Source organism: Rattus norvegicus, chromosome 19 (genome assembly GCF_036323735.1).
Source record: "Rattus norvegicus strain BN/NHsdMcwi chromosome 19, GRCr8, whole genome shotgun sequence".
Classification (NCBI taxonomy): domain Eukaryota; kingdom Metazoa; phylum Chordata; class Mammalia; order Rodentia; family Muridae; genus Rattus; species Rattus norvegicus.
In genome coordinates this window covers 15604175-15625912 of record NC_086037.1, presented here as the reverse complement: position 1 = coordinate 15625912, position 21738 = coordinate 15604175, and the positions used below count along the sequence as shown (strand labels likewise).

The window sequence follows — 21738 nt, the reverse complement described above, 5'->3', positions numbered from 1 at the left end:
AAGGTGGCTACTGTTTTGAATTGTAATGTAAATATCATGTATAAAGCATGTCTCATATGTGGTTGTTCCCTGAAGGGCTTGCAACCCACAGGTTGAAAACTGCACTTGTGTGTGGTGGTGGGAGGGGGGGTGGTGAGTTTTTTGTTTTGTTTGTTTGTTTTCCTTTTTCTCAAAACCCAAATGCTGATAAGAACATAGGCCAATATCAGGCTCTTCAATTTTATTCCATTAGGCACTGTGTCTGCTCTCATGATATTAACATGCTGGTTTTTCTTTTTTACTATTCCCCAAAATGAACGTGAAATCATTAAAGGTGATGCCTCCCGCAGTGCTTTACTGTCTTATTAGTTAGCAGTGTCTGACTGCCCTGCTCAGTTGTGCTTTCATGTGAGTTCTGAGATTTTTTTTTTCATTCCCATGAAGTTCAGCATTGAACATCTGTGACTTATACCTGATTTTAGTGGAAATGCATTAAGATTTTTCTCCAGTTAGGATGCTGTTGGCCTTGTATATTGCCTTTGTATTGTGAAGTTATGTCTTCTCCATATCTCAGCTTCTGCAGGACTTTTTCTTGAATCGCTGTGTGATTTTGCTAAAGAAATTGTCTGCCTCTAGTGCAGTGATCATGTGTTTCCTGTTCTTGGTTTTATGTGGTAAATTGTTTATTCATTTGTATTTGTTGAAACATTCTTGTACCTCTGGAATCAAGCCAGCGTCATCATGGTACCTGATACTTTTGGTATTTTCCTGAATTTTATTTGTCAGTATTTTATTGAGAAATTTTTCACTTAAATGTTCCTTCCAATCTTATTTTCTTTTCTATGTTGCAAAGAGACACCATGAGCAAGGGAACTTATAGAAGAAAGTTTATTGCGGCTTACAGTTTCAAGATCATGAGTCTTTGATTATTATGCTGGGGTACATGGCAGCAGGTAGGACACCATGTTTCTAAAGAACTGGCTGAGATCTTACATCTTATCTGCAAGTTGGACACAGAAAGTGACTGTTAACTATAAATGGTATTGAATTTGGAAACCTCAATGCCCAATCTCATACCATTCCTCGAACAAATCGATATCTTATAATTCTTACCGAACATTTCCACAAACCAGGAATAATCATTCCTATATATGAGTTTATGGGGGCCATTATCATTCAGATCAGCATATTCCACTCCCAATTCCCCATAGGTTCTTAAACATATCATAATAAAAAAATACATTAGCTCAGCTTCCAAGACTCCTGTAGTCTTTCGGTCTCTGTACAGTTTATCCACAGTGTTTATGATACTCCAGGCAGTCCCTTAATTATTCCCCCTACAAAATCAAAAGGCAAATTATACACATCCAATGTGTAATGCCAAAATTAAATGTTATCATTGCAATGGGAAATTGGGAATGTGGTGAGTAAATTCACGGCATAAACCAAAAAGAGCGCACTCCAAATTTGCTACTTCTGATGAATGACAAAGGGATTAGATGGGTCCACTCCCGTGGCTTTGCTGATTGCAACATAAATCCTAAAACTATGTTGTATCACAGAGATTTGTGGTGCTTGTGTTTTTATTGTCATTCGTTTCTAGGAATTTTAATTTTTCCTTATGGATTTCTCCCTTGGCCCTTTCAGTAGTGTGTTGTTTGTGTTGCTGACTTTCCATGAGTGTGTGCACTGACTGTACTTTCAATTGTGTGATATCAGTTTGATTCCTTTGTGCTCAGATAGAATGCACGACACTACTTCAACCTTCTTATCTTTCCTGAGGGTTGTTCTGTGTCCTAACCCGTAGTCAATTTTGGAGACAGAAGCACAGGCTGATAGAAAATATATGTATAGTTCTGTGTAGTTTGTTAGGTCCATTTGACTGATGATGTCACTGAATTCTGCTCATCCTCTTTTGTTTATTTGCATGTGATCTGTCAACTGGTCAGAATGGACTATTAAAACCAATTACAACCACTGTTATAGCTAATCTGTAGTTTCATATCTATCTGATAGTATGTACTTTTAAAATTAGGAAGCTTGTGTTTAATATGTATTTATTTAGAGTTGTGGTATCTTTTGATAATTGCAAAGTATGAAGTGAATGTCCTTACATGTTGTGGACAGGATTCGTTTGAAATCTATTCTGTCAGCTAGATAGAGAAACTGCATAGAATTGCTATAGGGACCTGTGTCTTAGGTCTGTTTCCCTAGTATATCCTCTACATCTCTCATGATGGTGATCCTGTTTCTGGCTAAATGTATGTCTGTTTACTGGGGAATTGAGTTTAGTGACATGTATTAAATTTTGTCATTTTGTTAATTTTTGTGGTTTTTATTGGCCTCTTTTGATTGACTGTCATAGTTTTGTTACATTATTTCCTGTGTCCTCCGGTATTTTATGCTTCCCTTCAAACTAACGTATTCCTTTTAGGATCCTCTACAGAGCTGTCTTACTGGTTATACATATTTTGTTAAATTTATTTTTAGTGTGCATTCGTCAGCACAGTAGCTGGGCAGCTGCCTGCCCTCCATGGTATCAGATCTACTTTCCAAACAATAACGCTCAACTCTTACTGACTGTGTAGCATCTTGGCTGCTCTTTGTTCCCCTTGGACAGCCCTCAGGACCAGGTGCTCCTCTCCCTTAACCATGGCTGCTGTCCTCTTCCTCTCTCCTCTCCATCACACACGTTCTTCCTTTATTCTCTGGCAGCTTCTTCTTCCTTCTTCCCTCCTCATGATCCTCTCTAGCAAAGCCCTCAAAGCTCCCCTCCCCCAGCTCTTGGCTGTGCAGCTGGTGGCTGGTGGCTTCTTTATAAACACAGTTAACTGGGAGCAGGGTCAGGTTTTTTTTGGATTAACCAGTCTTGAGTTCTACAAATTAGCAGTAAAATACAAGCAGAATTAGGCCACTCCACCACAAGGATTTCTTTTGCTTTGTTTTGTTTTAATTTTTCTTTTACCTTTTACTTTATTTTATTTTTGGCTATTTTTTAATCATTAGTTTTTTTATTTATGTATATTTCAAATGTTGTCCCGCTTTCCTGACTCCCCTCATCAAATCTTACATCCCATTTCTGCTCAGCTTTGCCTATGTGACAGTGTTCCCCCACCTACACATATCCATCCCCACCTCACACCTCTAGGATCTCCTTTTGGTGGGGCAATAGGCCTCAGGGTAGTCAATGGCCTCCCACCCCATGATGCCACTTAAGTCAGTCCTCTTCTACACAGTTACCTAGAACCATAGAGCCATCCTTGTATATACTTTGGCTGGCAGTTTGGTCCCTAGGAGCTGCGGGACTGGTGACAGAGGATCTGGTTAGATATTAAAGACAAATGGTTTCTGCTTTCTCCTCTTTTTTCTGGTTATAGGTGAAATCACGTTTGTTTGCTTCCCTTTTTTGAAATTATTGAGTTGATTAATTTCTTGGTTTCTCTTGTGTATAGTTTAGCTCATTTTCTTGGGGTTTTCCTCATATTATCCTCTGTTGTGCTCTCTTAAAGAAAAATATTGTTTAAATTTGGTTTTGTTGTGAAATATCTTGGTTTCTCTATTTATGGTGATTGAGAATTATGCTGGGTATAGGAGTCTGGGTCTGCAATACATCTGCCCAAATTTTTCTGGCTTTTGGAGTCTCTGTTGAGAAGTCTGGTGTAATTCAGATAGGTCTGAATTTATTTATTACTGGTTATTTATACCCTACCCCTTTTAAAGTTCTTTCTTTGATCTGCGTATTTAGTGTTTTAATTATTATGTGAATGGCAGAGTTTTTTCTGGTACAATTCATTTAGCCTTCTGTAGGCCTCTTGTACAGTTATGGCATTTTCTTCCTTACCTTATGGAAGTTTTCTGCTATAATTTATTGAAGATGTTTACTGGACCTATGAACTGGAAATCTTAATTCTGTTCTATATCTATTATCCTTAGATTTGGACTTTTAATTGTGTCCTGAAATTCATGGATGTTTTGGATTCAATAAACCATACATGTTTATCTGAGATGGGTGTTTTGTGTTTTGTGGGGTGACCTCCTTGATGCCAACTCTTCCATTTAGTAGCAGGTTGGATAATGAGACATGGTTAGGAATGGTGACCTCTTGACATAAACTATATGAAAACAGGGAGGTTAATTTATGTGTGTCAAGTATCAGTAGTCTCCTGGGTGGTTTTGGTTCCCAGTTGGCCATGTGCAACAGTTTCAAAAGCCCAGGATTGATGTTCCTTGGGTTTCCTATGATGATGCACTCAGATATGACAGATATCAACAGAATCCTTGTCAAAGAACTTAATTTATATAATAGACCAAAAATTACTAATTATGTTACAAAATATTTGATCACACTGTGATCTCCAAGAATGTATTATTTACCGATAAACTATTGTGTGGTATAGCATCACCATGGCACAGACATTTAACACGAGGGTTGGTTGTTTGATGCAAACATGGACTCTAATTTGGTAAGGCTAACCTACCACACACCTTTATTGCAAAGTTAAAACTGCACTTAGGTTCAGAGATGGTCAAGGAAGGACTTGAAAGGAAATGAAGATAACTAAACCAATGGAAAGTCTTTGAGTTGAAGGATTTTTAGAAAGTGTGCAGAGGGAAGAAGAATGCTCTTCTGGGAGGTCAGTGAATTAGGAAGGACAGTTGGGAGTTGACTTCTGTATCTGGCTCCTGAAACTTCATTGGTAAAAATTAACGTCTGGAATTTTGTGTTGTAAAACAACACATTGGCTCTGCAGCTTTTGGCAAGGGCCATCGACAGAGAGATCACACCAGCTGGGGACAATCTGAAAAGAAGTCAGGTTTTCTTAAGTCACCTGAGAAGTCCTCAAGGAGAGAGGAATGAATGGGTAGCACCATAATAGAAGGCCTTAGGATCTCAGATAGTTCTACTCTAGATGCCTTGAAAATAGAAGCAGAAAATGAAAAACTAAATGACTTCACAGGAATTAGCTCAATTCTGAGTATGATTATTTCATATTGGCATTTTATACCTGATTCATTTTTTAAAAAATTAAAAAAAGAGCCTTCTGTTTTAATGCGAGGCTGTCTTAGAATCACAAAATGCTTACAACACCTACATCTAACAGTATCGGGCTAGAGATTCTACTTTTAAATGCATCACCATCGAGAGCTTCCATTTAACCAGCAGGGTCCATGCCAGGCAGACACTGAGCAGGTTGTATGTTCTGTTAATCTCCACAACAACCCAATTCAGCAGAAACACCCCCATTTTACAGGTGAAGAAACCACAGCTCAAAGCAAATGAGTGTCAGAGTCCCCTCAGTCTCACGGGCTGTCACTTAGACCCACATCCTTCTCTGTAAAGGGAAGCCATGGGCCTGATGTGGGCTGTGCAAGCTGACTCTGCTGAGATGATCAATGCTATTCTTGACCCTGGGAGAATTTAAGACAAGGTGAGCCACAGACTCCTGGGATAGATTTTGCCTCTGGGTCCCAAGGTAGGACACAGTATCCCTTGCCATGGGTCTCTACTCAGCTGAGGAGTCTGCTCCCATGTGTCAACTTCTATGGCAGTGGCTCAAAACACTCCTAGTGGTGCAACCCTTTAATACAGCTCTTCATGCTGTGATGGCTCCCACCAGGAAATTATTCCATTGCTACTTCATAACTAATATTGCTACTCTTATATGTCATAGCATGCTAAGTATCTGATATGCAAGGTATCTGACATACATTCTCCTAGAAGGGGTCACGACACACAGGTTGAGCAACATTACTCAATAAACTTTTTTTTTCTTTTATAAAGAGAGGCCTTCATCTCAGAAGGACCTGGACCAGATGCCCTGTAGTAGTGACAAGTTTTAGCAGGCCCAAGGCTGCTTGCCTTAATGACACAGACATTCCTGGCTCAATCTGAAATCACTGTCCCCAGGATATTTCTTACCTCAACCCCCCCCCCCATTACAATGTCTGTCTCCTTGGATATATCTGTCCAGGAAGCCAGTCCCTGTAGTCTCTGATACAGACAGAATGCTAAAGGCAAGAATGCTTTCCCTCTGTTGGCCTACCGTCACTTCTACAGAAGTAAGTTCAAATCCCCTAGTGTAAATGTGTGTCTTTAACATAGTGTGTGAAACTTGAAATCTCATCTGTTTGTGTTGGCAAAAACCTACTCTCACTTCAGATTAACAGCTGACCAACAATTGTTTTCAGGAGACCACAGAGGCTGGCCAGGCCTGCAGAGTCAGATCCCCTCCCTGCCTGGGATGATCCCACCCAGGTTGGACTTCAGCTTCACTTATCAGCTGATATCAGAAAAATGTTATCTTAAGATTCTGCAGTCCACGGTCTGGACAAAAGTTGTTAAATGGCTAGTATGGGAGTTTTCTCCAGCTTAAAATCATTCTGGTCTCTTCTCTCCCCTGGGCTGCCCTCTGTTCTCTCAGGTCTGTTGGTCCTGGAAAGACCTGGGTTCACCTCAAGGCCTAGGTTGTGGAGGAGGACTTTTTGTTGTGGAAATGAGCATGGATCAAGGATGTAGCCCTACTCTGACTGGGCAATTAAGCTGCAGAAAATCTTCTCCAATCACAGAACTAGGTCATGTGGGAGCCAACACTGTTTCAAAGGGAGAGCTGGTTGCTTTCTCCTGGAAGAAGCACTTGGGGGTTGACTGTCACTTCTGAACCTTCTGTTCTAAGTCACTTCACAGAAGAAACACTTTGCCTTAAGTCCTCTGTGGGCCCCACCCAGCACTGGGGCTGGAAGATCCTTAGGTGTGGCAGCTCTGAGCTGGGAGGAGGAGCTAGCACACTGACATGAAGAAGCCTGTTTTCACAGCTGATCTGGATCTGAGGAACAGGTGCTTTTAAAGAAGCATGTGAAAGTATCTCCTGCAGGGGAGCTCACAATGCAGGGAAAGTCACACAGGACAGGGAAAAGTGGCTTCCCAACTTCCACTGGGCAAGAACCAGGGAGGGTATTGGATGGATGATCAGAGAGTTTGAGAAAGGCCTGCACCTCCCTGAATGTCCTCCCTCAATCATAAGTCCCCCCACTGCCCCAGGGGCACACCTGAGGCTCAGCAAAGCCTGCCACCTGCTGGGGTCCCTCAAACTAAGCAGTGAGTGTAGAACTGTGCAAAACACATCTGGGGATGGGGAGACATAAGTGTCAGCTGGGCCTGTCCTCACTGCCTTTAGACTCTAATGGCAGGGCCGGTACAGGGAATGGCTACTCCAGATCTCAAATGTCTTGGGCTGAAGAAGTAGGAGATGTCAGAGTCAGGGTCAGGGGCTGGGGCCAGGGCCAGGGCTGGGGACAGGTCAGGGTCAGGGTCAGGGTCAGGGTCAGGCAGAGTCAGGCAGAAAAAATTCAAGTCCCTGCCAGCAGACTGATAGGCTATGGGCATGAAGAAGTGCTGTGGTAGAGAGTGCCCTTGTTCTCTCTGGTTCGGCAAGTAACCAAGGTGTGATGGGAAAAGTTGGGGAACTCACAGACAAATGATTTGACACCAAATCTTCCCTTTGGCAGCATTTAGGAGAAGAAGCTAAGGTCAGGAGAGGTGACACCTTGCCATAAGTTATGTGACAAGAGGGATGGTGAAATGATCCCTTGTGATAAGAATCAAGGTTTCCTCTGTGGCACTTAGGTCTATACTGGCCCTGTGCAACAGCTTCAAGAACCCATTTCTGATTTTCCTTGGGATTCCCGTGATGATGCACTCAGTCAGGATTGGAAACAACCAAAATGGTAGTCAAAGTGCTTGATTTAAACAATGTAGGGAACACTGCAAACTCATGTTTCAGGATATTTGATTACATTGTAAGCCCCAAGATTTGTTATTTACTTAAAAAAATGTACGTCTGGTGGTGTAGGTCAGCACTAACACAGACATTTACCTCTAGAGCTTGGTGTTTTTTTTTTTTTTTTTTTTTTTTTTATTATTAACTTGAGTATTTCTTATATACATTTCGAGTGTTATTCCCTTTCCCGGTTTCCAGGCAAACATCCCCCTCCCCCCTTCCCTTCCTTATGGGTGTTCCCCTCCCAACCCTCCCCCCATTGCCGCCCTCCCCCCATAGACTAGTTCACTGGGGGTTCAGTCTTAGCAGGACCCAGGGCTTCCCCTTCCACTGGTGCTCTTACTAGGATATTCATTGCTACCTATGGGGTCAGAGTCCAGGGTCAGTCCATGTATAGTCTTTAGGTAGTGGTTTAGTCCCTGGAAGCTCTGGTTGCTTGGCATTGTTGTACTTTTGGGGTCTCGAGCCCCTTCAAGCTCTTCCAGTTCTTTCTCTGATTCCTTCAATAGGGGACCTATTCTCAGTTCAGTGGTTTGCTGCTGGCATTCGCCTCTATATTTGCTGTATTCTGGCTGTGTCTCTCAGGAGCGATCTACATCCGGCTCCTGTCGGTCTGCACTTCTTTGCTTCATCCATCTTGTCTAATTGGGTGGCTGTATATGTATGGGCCACATGTGGGGCAGGCTCTGAATGGGTGTTCCTTAAGTCTCTGTTTTAATCTTTGCCTCTCCCTTCCCTGCCAAGGGTATTCTTTTTCCTCATTTAAAGAAGGAGTGAAGCATTCACATTTTGATCATCCGTCTTGAGTTTCGTTTGTTCTAGGGATCTAGGGTAATTCAAGCATTTGGGCTAATAGCCACTTATCAATGAGTGCATACCATGTATGTCTTTCTGTGATTGGGTTAGCTCACTCAGGATGATATTTTCCAGTTCCAACCATTTGCCTACGAATTTCATAAACTCGTTGTTTTTGATAGCTGAGTAATATTCCATTGTGTAGATGTACCACATTTTCTGTATCCATTCCTCTGTTGAAGGGCATCTGGGTTCTTTCCAGTTTCTGGCTATTATAAATAAGGCTGCGATGAACATAGTGGAGCACGTGTCTCTTTTATATGTTGAGGCATCTTTTGGGTATATGCCCAAGAGAGGTATAGCTGGATCCTCAGGCAGTTCAATGTCCAATTTTCTGAGGAACCTCCAGACTGATTTCCAGAATGGTTTTACCAGTCTGCAATCCCACCAACAATGGAGGAGTGTTCCTCTTTCTCCACATCCTCGCCAGCATCTGCTGTCACCTGAGTTTTTGATCTTAGCCAATCGCACTGGTGTGAGGTGAAATCTCAGGGTTGTTTTGATTTGCATTTCCCTTATGACTAAAGATGTTGAACATTTCTTTAGGTGTTTCTCAGCCATTCGGCATTCCTCAGCTGTGAATTCTTTGTTTAGCTCTGAACCCCATTTTTTAATAGTGTTATTTGTTTCCCTGCGGTCTAACTTCTTGAGTTCTTTGTATATTTTGGATATAAGGCCTCTATCTGTTGTAGGATTGGTAAAGATCTTTTCCCAAACTGTTGGTTGCCGTTTTGTCCTAACCACAGTGTCCTTTGCCTTACAGAAGCTTTGCAGTTTTATGAGATCCCATTTGTCGATTCTTGATCTTAGAGCATAAGCCATTGGTGTTTTGTTCAGGAAATTTTTTCCAGTGCCCATGTGTTCCAGATGCTTCCCTAGTTTTTCTTCTATTAGTTTGAGTGTGTCTGGTTTGATGTGGAGGTCCTTGATCCACTTGGACTTAAGCTTTGTACAGGGTGATAAGCAGGGATCGATCTGCATTCTTCTACATGTTGCCCTCCAGTTGAACCAGCACCATTTGCTGAAAATGCTATCTTTTTTCCATTGGATGGTTTTGGCTCCTTTGTCAAAAATCAAGTGACCATAGGTGTGTGGGTTCATTTCTGGTGGTTTTTATTGATAGAGAAATTGCATAGAATCGCCATAGGGACCTGTGTCTTAGGTCTGTTTCCCTAGTATATCCTCTATATCTATCATGATGGTGATCATGTTTCTTGCTAAATGTATGTGTGTTTACTGGGGAATTGAGTTTAGTGACGTGCAAATATTATTTAAACCTATGTATTAAATGTTGTCATTTTGTTAATTTTTGTGGTTTTTATTGGATTCTTTTGATTGACTGTTGTAGTTTTATTAAATCATTTCCTGTTTTCTCTAATAGTTTATGCTTCCCTTCAAGCTAAAGTATTCCTTTTAGGATCCTCTACAGAGCTGTCTTACTGGTTATACATATTGTGTTAAATTTATTTTTAGTGTGCATTAGTCAGCACAGTAGCTGGGCAGCTGCCTGCCCTCCATGGTATCAGATCTACTTTCCAAACAATAACGCTCAACTCTTACTGACTGTGTAGCATCTTGGCTGCTCTTTGTTCCCCTTGGACAGCCCTCAGGACCAGGCTCTCCTCTCCCTTAACCATGGCTGCTGTCCTCTTCCTCTCTCCTCTCCATCACACACGTTCTTCCTTTATTCTCTGGCAGCTTCTTCTTCCTTCTTCCCTCCTCATGATCCTCTCTAGCAAAGCCCTCAAAGCTCACCTCCCCCATCTCTCTGCTGTGCAGCTGTTGGCTGTTGGCTTCTTTATGATCACAGTTAACTGGGAGCAGGGTCAGCGTTTGGGGGTTAACCAGTCTTGAGTTCTACAAATTAGCATTAAATAAAAGCAGAATTAGACTAATACACTACAGGGATTTCTTTAGTTTTGTTTTGGTGTAAGTTTTCTTTTATCTTTTCACTTTCTACCTTATTTTAGGCTATTTTTTTTTATTAATTGGTTATTTTATTTATTTATATTTCAAATGTTTTCCTGCTTTCCAGACTGCCCTCATCAAATCTTAAATCCCATTTCTGCTCAGCTTTGCCCATATCACAGTGCTCCCCCACCCACACATATCCATTCCCACCTCACAACTCCAGGATCTCCTTTTGGTGGGGCAACAGGCCTCTGTGTAGTCAATGGCCTCTCCCCACATGGATGCCTCTTAAGTCAGTCCTCTTCTACACAGTTACCTAGAACCATAGACCCATCCGTGTATACACTTTTGCTGGCAGTTTTGTCCCTAGGAACTGGGGGATTGGTGACAGAGGGTCTGGTTAGATATTAAAGACCAATGGTTGCTGCTGTCTCTTCTTTTTCTGGTTGTAGGTGAAATTATGTTTGGGTGCTTCTCTTCTTATTTTTGAAATTATTGTGAGGTGATTAATTTCTTGTTTTTTCTTGGGTATAGTTTAGCTCATTGTCTTGGATTTTTCCTCCTATTATCCTCGGTTATGCTTTCTTAGTTTAAATTTGTATTTGTCATAAAATATCTTGGTTTCTCCATTCATGGTGATTGCGAATTATGCTGGGAATAAGAACCTGGGTCTGCATTACATCTGTCCAGGATTTTTTTGGCTCTTTCAGTCTCCGTTGAGCAGTCTGGTGTAATTCAGATAGGTCTGAATTCATTTCTTAGTAGATATTTATACCTTACCCTGTATAATATTCTTTCTTTTATCTGTGTATTTAGTGTTTTAATTATTATGTGAATGGAGCAAATTTTTCTGGTTAAATTAATTTGCGTTCTTTAGGCTTCCTGTACCTTTATGGCCTTTAATTTCTTTACCTTATGGAAGTTTTCTGCTATGATATGTTGAAGATGTTTACTGGACCTATGAACTAGAAATCTCAATTCTCTTCTATGTCTCTTATCCTTGTGTTTGGACTTTTAATTGTGTCCTGAAATCCATGAATGTTTGGATTCAATAAAGCATACATATGTATCTGAGATGGGTGTTTTGTGCTTTGTGGGTGACCTCCTTGACCCCAACTCTTCCATTTAGTAGCACGTTGGATAATGACACATGGTCAGCAATGGTGACTTCTTGCCATAAAGTATATGAAAATAGGGAGGTGACTTTATGTGTGTCAAGTATCAGTAGTCTCCTGGGTGGTTTTGGTCCCCGGTTGGCTGTATGCAACATTTTCAAAAGCCCAGGATTTATATTCTTTGGGATTCCCATGGTGAGTCACACAGACATGACAGAAAAAGACCAGAATAAACAGGATAGTACTTGACTTATGTAATAGAGAGAACATTACTAAGTTGTGTTACAAAATATTTGATCACACTCTGATCTTCATGAATGTATTATTTCATGAAAAACTATTGTGTGGTATAGCATCGCCAGGGCACAGACATTTAATGCAAGAGCTCTTTGTTTACTGTGAACATGGACTTTATTACTGTTCACCTCACCTACCTCACACCTTTACTGCAAAGCTAAAGGGCACTTAGGTCTAGAGCAGATCAAGGCACAACTTGATAGGAAATGAAGATGACTAGGGCAATGGAAAGTCTTTGAGTTGAAGGATTTTTAAGAAAGTGTGCAGAGGGAGCTACAATGCTCTTCTTCTGGGGGGACAATGAATTAGGAAGGACAATTGGGAGCTTTACTTGAATTCAGCATCTGACTCCTGAGACTTCATTGGTAAAATTGATGTCTGGAAATTTTGTGTTGTAAAACAACACATTGGCTCTGCAGCTTTTGGCAATGCCCATGGACAGAGAGATCACAGCAGCTGGGGACAATCTGAAAGGAAATCAGGTTTTCTTAAGTCACCTGAGAAGTCCTCAAGGAGAGAGGAATGAATGGGTAGCACCATAAGAGAAGGCTTTAGGATTTCGTATAGTGCTACTCTAGATGCCTTGAAAATAGAAGCAGAAAATGAAAAACTAAATGAATTCACAGTAATTAGCTCAATTCTGAGTATGATTATTTCATATTGGTAGTTTATACTGGATTCATTTTTTAAAAATTTAACATAAGAGCCTTCTGTTTTAATACTAGGCTGTCTTAGCATCACAAAATCCTTACTTACAAACCCTGCCTGGCGCCCGGCATCTAACACTACTGGGCTAGATATTCTACTTTTACCTTCGTCATCATCGACAGCTTCCATTTAACCAGCAGGGTCCATGCCAGGCAGACACTGAGCAGGTTGTATGTTCTGTTAATCTCCACAACAACCCAATTCAGCAGAAACACCCCCATTTTACAGGTGAAGAAACCACAGCTCAAAGCAAATGAGTATCAGGGTCCCCTCAGTCTCACTGGCTGTCACTTAGACCCACATCTTCTCTGTAAAGGGAAGCCATGGGCCTGATGTGGGCTGTGCAAGCTGACTCTGCTGAGATGATCAATGCTATTCTTGACCCTGGGAGAATTTAAGACAAGGTGACCCACAGACTCCTGGGATAGATTCTGCCTCTGGGTTCTAGGGTGGGACACAGTATCACTTGCCGTGGGTTTCTACTCATCTGAGGAGTCTGTTCCCATCTGTCAGCTTCTATGGCAGTGGTTCAAATCCCTCCTAATGATGTAACCCTTTAATGCAGCTCTTCTTGCTGTGGTGACCCCCATCACAAAATTATTCCATTGCTACTTCATAACTAATATTGCTACTCTTATAAGTTATAATGTGCAAGGTATCTGATATAAATCTTTGTGAGTGGTAGCTCCCCACAGGTTGAGAAACATTGCTTTACATACTTTTTTTTGAGAAGCCTTCATCTGAGGAGGACCTGATGCAGGTGTGAGAGCAGAGACACCCTGATGTAGTGACAAGTTTAGGAGGACCCAGGCTGCTTGCCTTAATGGCAACAGAGATTCCTGGCTGAAGGCACAATCTGAAATCACTGTCCCCAGGACATTTTTTCTTTTTTTTAAATTTATTTAATACTTAATAATAATTCTTTGGTGTCCGGGCAAACATCCCCCTCCCCCCTCCCCTTCCTTATGGGTGTTCCCCTCCCAACCCTCCCCCATTGCCACCCTCCCCCCAACCTGTTTTCACAGCTGAGCTAGATCTGAGGAACAGGTGCTTTTAAAGAAGCATGTGAAAGCATCTCCTGTGGAGAGCTCACTATGCAGGGAAAGTCACACAGGACAGGGAAAAGTGGCTTCCCAACTTCCCCAGGGCACTCAAACCAGGGAGGATTGTTGAATTTGTTCATTGTCTATTGTTATATCCCCCTTTTCATTTCTAATTTTGTCAGTTTTGGTATTGTCTCTCTGGTGTGCAGTTTGTTTCAGGAACAGGTTGTGTGTCTGGTGGATATTCTCAACAAAAAAAGAAAAAAAAAAGAAAAAGGAAACAAAAAAAAAAAAAGCAAGCAAACAAACCAACAAAGAAACAAAAAAACCTACAAACAGCTCATGGTTCCCTTGACTCTTTGTATTTTTCTCCTTGTTTGTAATTGATTGATTTGATTTGAGCCTTGAACTAATTTCCTGCCATCAAATCCTACCACACACTCTATAAGATGAGGCTTTGCCTCACCTTGGTAAGAGCAGCATGTAATAAATGAAGCTTATGCTGCTCTCTCTAGTGGGGATGACATCACAATCTCACTGCAAACCATGCACAGCGCGGTTGAGGCTGTATTAAAGTAGCCCACGATTTCAGTGCTCCCTGCGTGCCATGAGACAGTAGTAACATGAGTCTCCCTGCACCTGGACAGTTTTCACTAGGGACTACACACACACACACACACACACACACACACACACACACACACACACACACAAACGCACACCGCCTTTACTGACATGGTGCACATTCTTTACACACCAAAAATAAAGTGAGCAGTTATGAAACACATCAATAATGGAATCAATGGAGGGAGTTGTGGGGAAGCTGGGGCTTAGAGTTACTTAAAGGCCCTATGCAGGCTCAACTTTTGTTGGAGGAGAAACTTCAAGTGCAATGTGGTTCTTTATTTTCTTTCTCTCTAAGGAACACAGGGTTAGGGTAGGACCTACAGATTTGAGCATGTCGGGTAAGTACAGGGACACTGAATTAAATCCTAGGGATGGAACACAATTAATCTTCTACAAGATTACAGAGCAGCCTGGATGAAGATTCTCAGGTGAAAATGTGGACATCTCAAGGCAGGCACTGGACAATGGCTGTCAGTCTTGACTGAAGACTGGAAATGGTTTGCTATCTCATAGGAAAAGAAGGCCCCTCTGTCTACACTGTACTCTAAGGACAGTTTATTAGGTTAGGCATGACATGAACTATTGTCTCATGTCACAGATGTCAGTACAAAGTATCCAAGGTGTTGTATGCCAATGGTAGCATTAACAGAACAAAGCACACAGTGTCATGAAGACATAAATCATGAGTTTGTGTAGCAAGACCCAGGCCTCTTCCAGGTTCTTAGATAGTAACTGAGAACCTCAAATATGGTAGTGATGTGATAGTGTGGGGTGAATCTAGTTACAACTACTTTCTATCATGACACAGAGGACACTTTTTGTGTTATGTTCAGCTTATAATGAATGACTAGACCTAAGCATGAGAATAACCAAATTCTACATTGCTTCTCTAGCTGCTGAGCTTTTAAAAGCCCTGGGGTGACAGCAAGCTTTTGTGGACATTCTGGATTATTCCTTCTGTACTTTAACTCTCTGAGTCACCTCCACACTCAGTAAGTTAGTTCAATTCCATAAATTGGAAATCAGTCACTGGAAAAAATACATTCTCAATACGATCTCAGATTGGCCATGGAAAAAGGGTAGCTTGAACTGTCCCACCTAGGTTCTGGGCTTGCACAGGCCTGCTCTCCAGAAGAAACCTGTGTTCACAGCTGCAGGCTACATTCACTATAGATGCTCTTGAGGTTCCTCCCTAAATGGCTCAGATTAAAATAATTTTCTTGCTAACAATCAAAAAACTGATTATGCCAAGCTGGCCTAGAAGAAGCTAGCTTCTTTTCTGTATTTTAACAGTTGTGCACAATACATATGGTCATCATTGATAACAGTTGAAAGATCTGCTCTTATATGGAAACTAAGTGATGCTGGAGGATGATCCTGACCCACAATGAGGAGTGGGAACACCAGAGCCCTGTACGGATGCCTGGCAACCTAACACGTTGAGCACGCACGGCTCAGTAAGTTCCCTGTGAACACACATCTCCTGAGATCTCTCTATTTAATTGGAGGTGATCCTGTCCACCTAATACAGGACCTCATGTGGAATAACAGAAGCCACCTGCAGGAGCTGTGGTGATGACTCACAGGGTAGAGCATCTGCTGCTCTCTCAGAAGAACCACATGGACCCTAACAATTGGGTAAAGCATGTCAGTGATTACATCATAAAGTGTGTGCCGAGAAAAAGCCACATTATCCACACAAAAGACACTGTCACACTGAGTACCCCTTGGTGACTCTGAATTCACTTATTAGCCCAGGCTCCATGGAACATGCAGAGATCCATCTCTAGCTGTCAGTTCTAAGCCCTCAGGAGGGGACAGAACCCTTGAATAAGAATGATGGTCTTAAGAGTCAAGAGATAGAAATCAATATTTATTCATAATGAATACATTTTTACAACAAAACAGGATTAAAATGAATGAATAAAAATATTTAAAAATATTGGAAAGTGAAAAACAGTAACAAGAACATATTAATATGAAACAACAAAAAGAAAACTTCAATTAAAATCATAACAAAAATATTTCTAAACAGCATATTCTTAACGAACATTTAGAAGCACAGATGTATTGCTGTTTCTCCTCTAGCACACATAATGAAAGGTGGTCCCCCAAGTTGTCTCTCCAGTGGTGTTTTCTGAAGAAGAAAGTGAGTAAGACCTCAATCAGTCAGGCTGGCTTAGTGTTATATAAATTTAGGGTCTCTAAGAAGTGACAAATTAACTCTGAGGAAGAATACTCATCCAAAAAATGTTGTTACCGTTCAGGATGTTTGTCATCAGGGACTCCTGAGAAAGCAACTTATTCTTCAGGAAGCTCTCTTACTGCTGTGTGTCCAATTCCAGCTCTCTTGCACTTTCTGAGACCTGGGAGAGGAAGGCAGTTTTTCAGACACTGATTTGGTGGTGAAACACAAGCCAGCTGTCAGAATGCTGCCTTCTACCACCTCAGTTCTATTGGACAGTCGACATGGACCTTTTAACTGATATTACTGTTGCTAACTCTGTGGGCAGGGCAAAATCTCCAGCAAGCCTCACAGTAATGTGGGCTGCCAACATGGGACCCAGACTTATACCAGTGCAAACCAAGTACAGGGCAATGGAAGGGACCTCATTGGGTTGCAGGAAGAAAGGAGATGTCCATATGTCACCAAGGTTAAAGCCAAAGAGAAGTACTAATTTGACATTTGCACTTGGTTCTTATCCCGGAAAGGTGCTTCCTACACAAGAAGTCACATGACCACTTGTCATTTGTCAAGAACCAAGAACTTGTTCAAAACTCTACATAGCATCCAATCTATCACGTGCATGTGCAATAATGTGATATGTTATTGATCTGTCACCATTTCTATAATGCAGCTTCAAAAAGAGCAGCAAAATATACTTGCAAAATAATTCAGTTTCTGAAAAGTGGTTGACTTCCCAGAATACTTGTGCATAGACAGAGCAATGAACAATTCCATTACATGAGGTGGTTGGCTGGTTGTGAGTGTAAATTAGAAAGGTGGTAGGAGAGAGCAAAGATGTATCAAATTGGCAAACTTTATCAGATATTGTTAAGCTAACACAGCTGCTTGTCCCTACCAGATGATGCTGGGTCTGGACGTTGCTGGTCTTTATCTTTCTTGTTGAAGTCAACCAAATATTTCTGGTTCAGTGCACACTCAAGATGTCCCTCCTTGCTCCCCTGCTTCCGTGGGACCAACTTCTTCCTGCATGTGTTCTCCATCAGGAGCTGGCTGAGCAGGTTTCTGGAAATACAGTCTGCATAGTAAGATCATGCTGCCCTTTTCTCCCATTCCTACTCCCAAGTACCACTAACTCTACCAGGTCCCAGATACCCATGAAGACTTAATAAAATGCATCTTGATACATATAATGCTGCTGCACAAACCACAAAGAGTTAATTCAGGGAAGAATAAATTGTTTGCTTGGCTCAAGCACCAATTATTGTCCACATCTCTCAAAAAGAACACAGATCTACATCTATCCATGAAAGCCCAATGCATGGGGCAACATCAATTAGTAGTTGGCAAACACCCGCAAAAGAGGTCAGTAGAACCAAGAGAAGGTCATGCTAACCATGTGGTCCACGCACTGAGTGTTGTAAAACCTTGTATGACCCCAGAGGCCCAGGTCAGCCTAATAACGTTCTGCTGACTTCAATCAGTGCTGTTCTATCTAGAGCCTTCTGAAGATGCCTAGACAATCCTGGGATGAGTAACAGACTTTTATGGAACTGAAACTGAGTCCTGATGACCCTGGCACATTGATGTGTAAACAGCACAAGAGATAGAACCAGAGCTGAAGACCGTCCAATCCAGAACAAAGAAATCAGAAATGGCCATTCCACAGGTGACAGCCTTTCTGACCAGGACTTACCTAGAGAAGGTAATCTCCTTCTTCAGCTTATGGTTGTTCTCATGGATCTCAGTGTTCTCCATCTCTAAGTTGTGCAGAATTGACATGACCGCCTCCTCCATTCTCTCCAGGTCTTCATAATATGGATTTGGCCTGAAGTGTGGCCTGGCCCCAAATGATAGAATACAATGAACATCAGCATTTAGGAAGATATGAACTCAGGGTGGGTCCTGTACTACACCAGTCCTGGAAGGACACCTTCTGAATTCTACATATTGGACCTTCTTCAGCTTCAGAAACATGTTTTTCTGCGTCCACCACACCAGAATCTCGGCATCCAGATGGAGGGTTCCCTGGCTCCCTTTATTCAATCAAGAGGAAATCTGCAGTCCAGCCAGTTGAGCTATCAAGAGCCTAGGCCACACCTCCCCATGCTCCCCCACCCCCAACGCACCCAGAATCCTGTGATTTCCTTTTTCCTGTCCTGATAACAGACCATATATCAACCCAAAATTATAATCTGCACAACGAATACAAATATACAGGCAAACGTGGCCACATAAGCAAAGAACTGTGCTGTTGACAGTGGGGCTCCCAGAACAAAGCATTCGCATCACCATGAAAGTGTTACAGGTAAATACTCAGGCCAAGACATAGACTCCTATATTCCAGGTGTGGAGGGAAATATAAACATATAACGGTTGTGCATATGCATTTGGATGTATGCACACACAGACTCACAGACTGAGACACACCCACAAAAAAAGAGAAATGTAAACAGAGTCAGAGAAAGAGAAAAGCAAATATGGAAACAGAGAGCACTGTGAGAACCAGGAGAAATGCATGCACCATTGCTGTGTCCGAGGGGCTCCCACAGACACACAGACAATAACAAACAGGCCTGAGCTTGACAACTTCTAGTCAAGCATTGAGATGAACTGTTTGGGACCAGACCCCTCAGGCTGCTGCCTGGATCTTCCAGCACTCAGTCCCTGCCTAGCAAGTACAGAGACTCACCATAAACTCACTGCAATTACAATCTTGCAAAGCCACCAGCTGTCAAGGGCTTTGCAAATGCACACTAGACACTCACTCTCCCTGACTTTATCCCCGAATTCTTCATTCAGACCACAAGTTCTGCTTTTCAATAAATGGAAGCAGATGAGTCCATTTTCCATCTCGCTCCTCAGGAAGGGTCAAGGTTCTGAATCTCCTCTATATGGGAGGTGAGGTTTAGCACAGGGTGGTTAGGGAGGCACAGCTTTCTAGAACCCAAAACCTTAATAGGATAAGATGAAGGTGACCTTGCAGACCCAGGAATGAAACAAGAGCGTTTGGAGCGATTCATACCTGTTGTTTTTGGATCTCTCTGTCAGAAACCTCAGGCGATCTCTCAGGTCATTTCTCTCCTCGGTAATGAGCTGCAGCTCTTTAATCAGCCTCTCTTTTTCCTTCTTGGCCTGATTCTCACTTGGGGCAGTTTCAGGGGAAGATGTTTCTCTCCTAGCATCTGTAGGTAGAAGAACACAAGTGAACCTGCATGGGGAGAATGCATAGAGTGTACATAGACCACAGTTAGGCCTAAACAGGAGAACAAGCCTGGAACCCAGTGTCACTGCTAGGCGATTGGTCTATCCTTAAGAGGCGTCCTCAGTGGATCTCAGTTCTCCCACTACTCTATAGAGACCAAGAGATGTAAGCAGCCAGGTGTGCCCTATGCCGGACATCAGGTGCTTACATGTACTACGGAGATGGCTTCTCCAGGATTATCATCAACTGACCAGGGTACAGCTTGGTTTCAGGACCCTCACCCCTGTGGTTTCAGAACTCAGATGATAAATTCACCATCCACAAAACTTGAGTGATTGGAGACACTCAGATGTCCTACCCTGATACTCTAGGCCAACAACTTTGGATTTAAAACACATTTCCAGGAAGGACATGTTCAACAGACTTATCAATTCCCCTATATGAAATAACAAATGCCCCAGAAGTTCCAATAGGTTACAGGCTGAATCTTGGTCCACATGTTCCAAACATTTTTGGTATTTTAGAAAAATGTGTGTAACACACAACCTCTAATATATAAAGCTAATGATGACCCTGCCAGTTAGAAGAAATCAGAGGAGGTCTAAGAACATAAGGTTATTGCCTGGAGCACAATTTTCTCCCTGTTCCTAATGTCAGATATCCACTGTATTTAAAGAAGCAATGAGAGTGAAATACATTGCTGCCCTGTCTAAACTCAGAAAAGGTGGACCCTCCATGACTCCTGATCGTGTTATTATATCAATGTAACCTAACAAATTCACTGTAAAAGTAAAGGCCAGAAATTCACAGGATAATAGCATTGGCCTTACCATATACTCCCTGTGGGGTTGGGGAAACTAAAGTTCTGAAATCCTGACTTTCAGGAATTGTGATATTCATGAAAATTCAATTCCTTTTCAGATGCTCCAGTTGTTGTGGCCCATTGCTAGAAAGGTCAGCTTAAGACTGCAGCCCCCCTGACAGGGAGCTCAAAATATACTGCCCAGAACTTACTAAATATTCCCCAGAAGTGCTGTCTCTGTCCATCATTACTTTGAGACGAAAGGCCAGATTCCTTCACTCTAGTCTGTCCACAATCGACGTTCCCCCTCCCAAAACGCTTGGGAAGACGGGAAAACATGTCTTAGCTTATAACTGCCAGACTCAGACTGAGAGAAACTAGGGCACTGGTTGTCACTGATGTCTGGTGACATCACAGAGGATGCCAGAACTCTCTAGGAGACAATAGAATGTCCAAGAAGGGACAGCAGATGTCATGGGGAGCAGACTTTGCCTCCCTGCTAATAATCTTTCTGTACTGAGCATAAGCTGAGGTGCCCTTTCCAGGAGACTTTCCTGGGGCAGAGTCACTGAGCATCTCCTGCTTCCAAAGCCAAATTTTCTTCAAGGCTTGATTATAAAAAAACCTTAGTAATTCCTATGCATCTAAATGAATGTTTCCTTCCATATCTTGCCCCAAAATGTCTCATCCTAACTCAAATTGTCCTCATTCACCAATGTTAGCCATTAAAACTTCCTGAGATTTCATACTAGCTTGAATATGCAGTCAAAATTTCTCCTGTCTCATTATGTACAGGTGCTTTAAATCACATCAAGAAGTAGTCTGCATGGTAGGTTACAACATGGGTGTGTGTTAGGGGAACACTCATGAAGTCATGTGCTTAGCAATCGACACTTGCCAGAATATTCCTTAGGAGAAGAGTTGAAATCTTTACAGTGCTAGGAAAAGTGTGGAGACCAGTTGGCAGAGGAAAGTGCAATATTGGAGCCACCAGTGAAGGGAACCTCATGCTCGTGGTGGGGTTCTCCTCTGTGCACCAATGTCGCCAAAGGAGCACTGCTCACAGGCCTGAGTAAGATATACCATGAGCTTCTATCAGAAAAATAAAATAGTCAAGAGATATAGGGGGTGCACAGAAAGGTCTAAAATGAGGCTATAAACATCATTAAGTGGATAGAGCAAGGTCCCAGCACCTGTACACTGGGAAATGGCCACCAAACCAAACACAAAAGC

General features: G+C 42.1%; 1 protein-coding gene across 3 annotated transcripts in view; it reads right to left on the bottom strand.

Annotated features, from left to right (window-relative positions):
* LOC134483152 (uncharacterized) overlaps positions 1 to 21738 on the bottom strand; it is a 757250-nt gene that overhangs the window by 192987 nt on the left and 542525 nt on the right. For 2 of the 3 annotated variants that reach the window (XM_063278402.1, XM_063278403.1), the window contains exons 1-2: positions 20718 to 20898; positions 19524 to 19683 (exon numbers count right to left, since the gene is read on the bottom strand). The exons of the other annotated variant lie outside the window; for it this stretch is intronic. In XM_063278402.1, the coding sequence (XP_063134472.1) occupies positions 19524 to 19683; positions 20718 to 20844 (287 nt within the window). In that variant the 5' untranslated portion in view covers positions 20845 to 20898. Of the gene's footprint in view, positions 1 to 19523; positions 19684 to 20717; positions 20899 to 21738 lie in introns of those variants that run through there. 3 annotated transcript variants of the gene reach the window in all.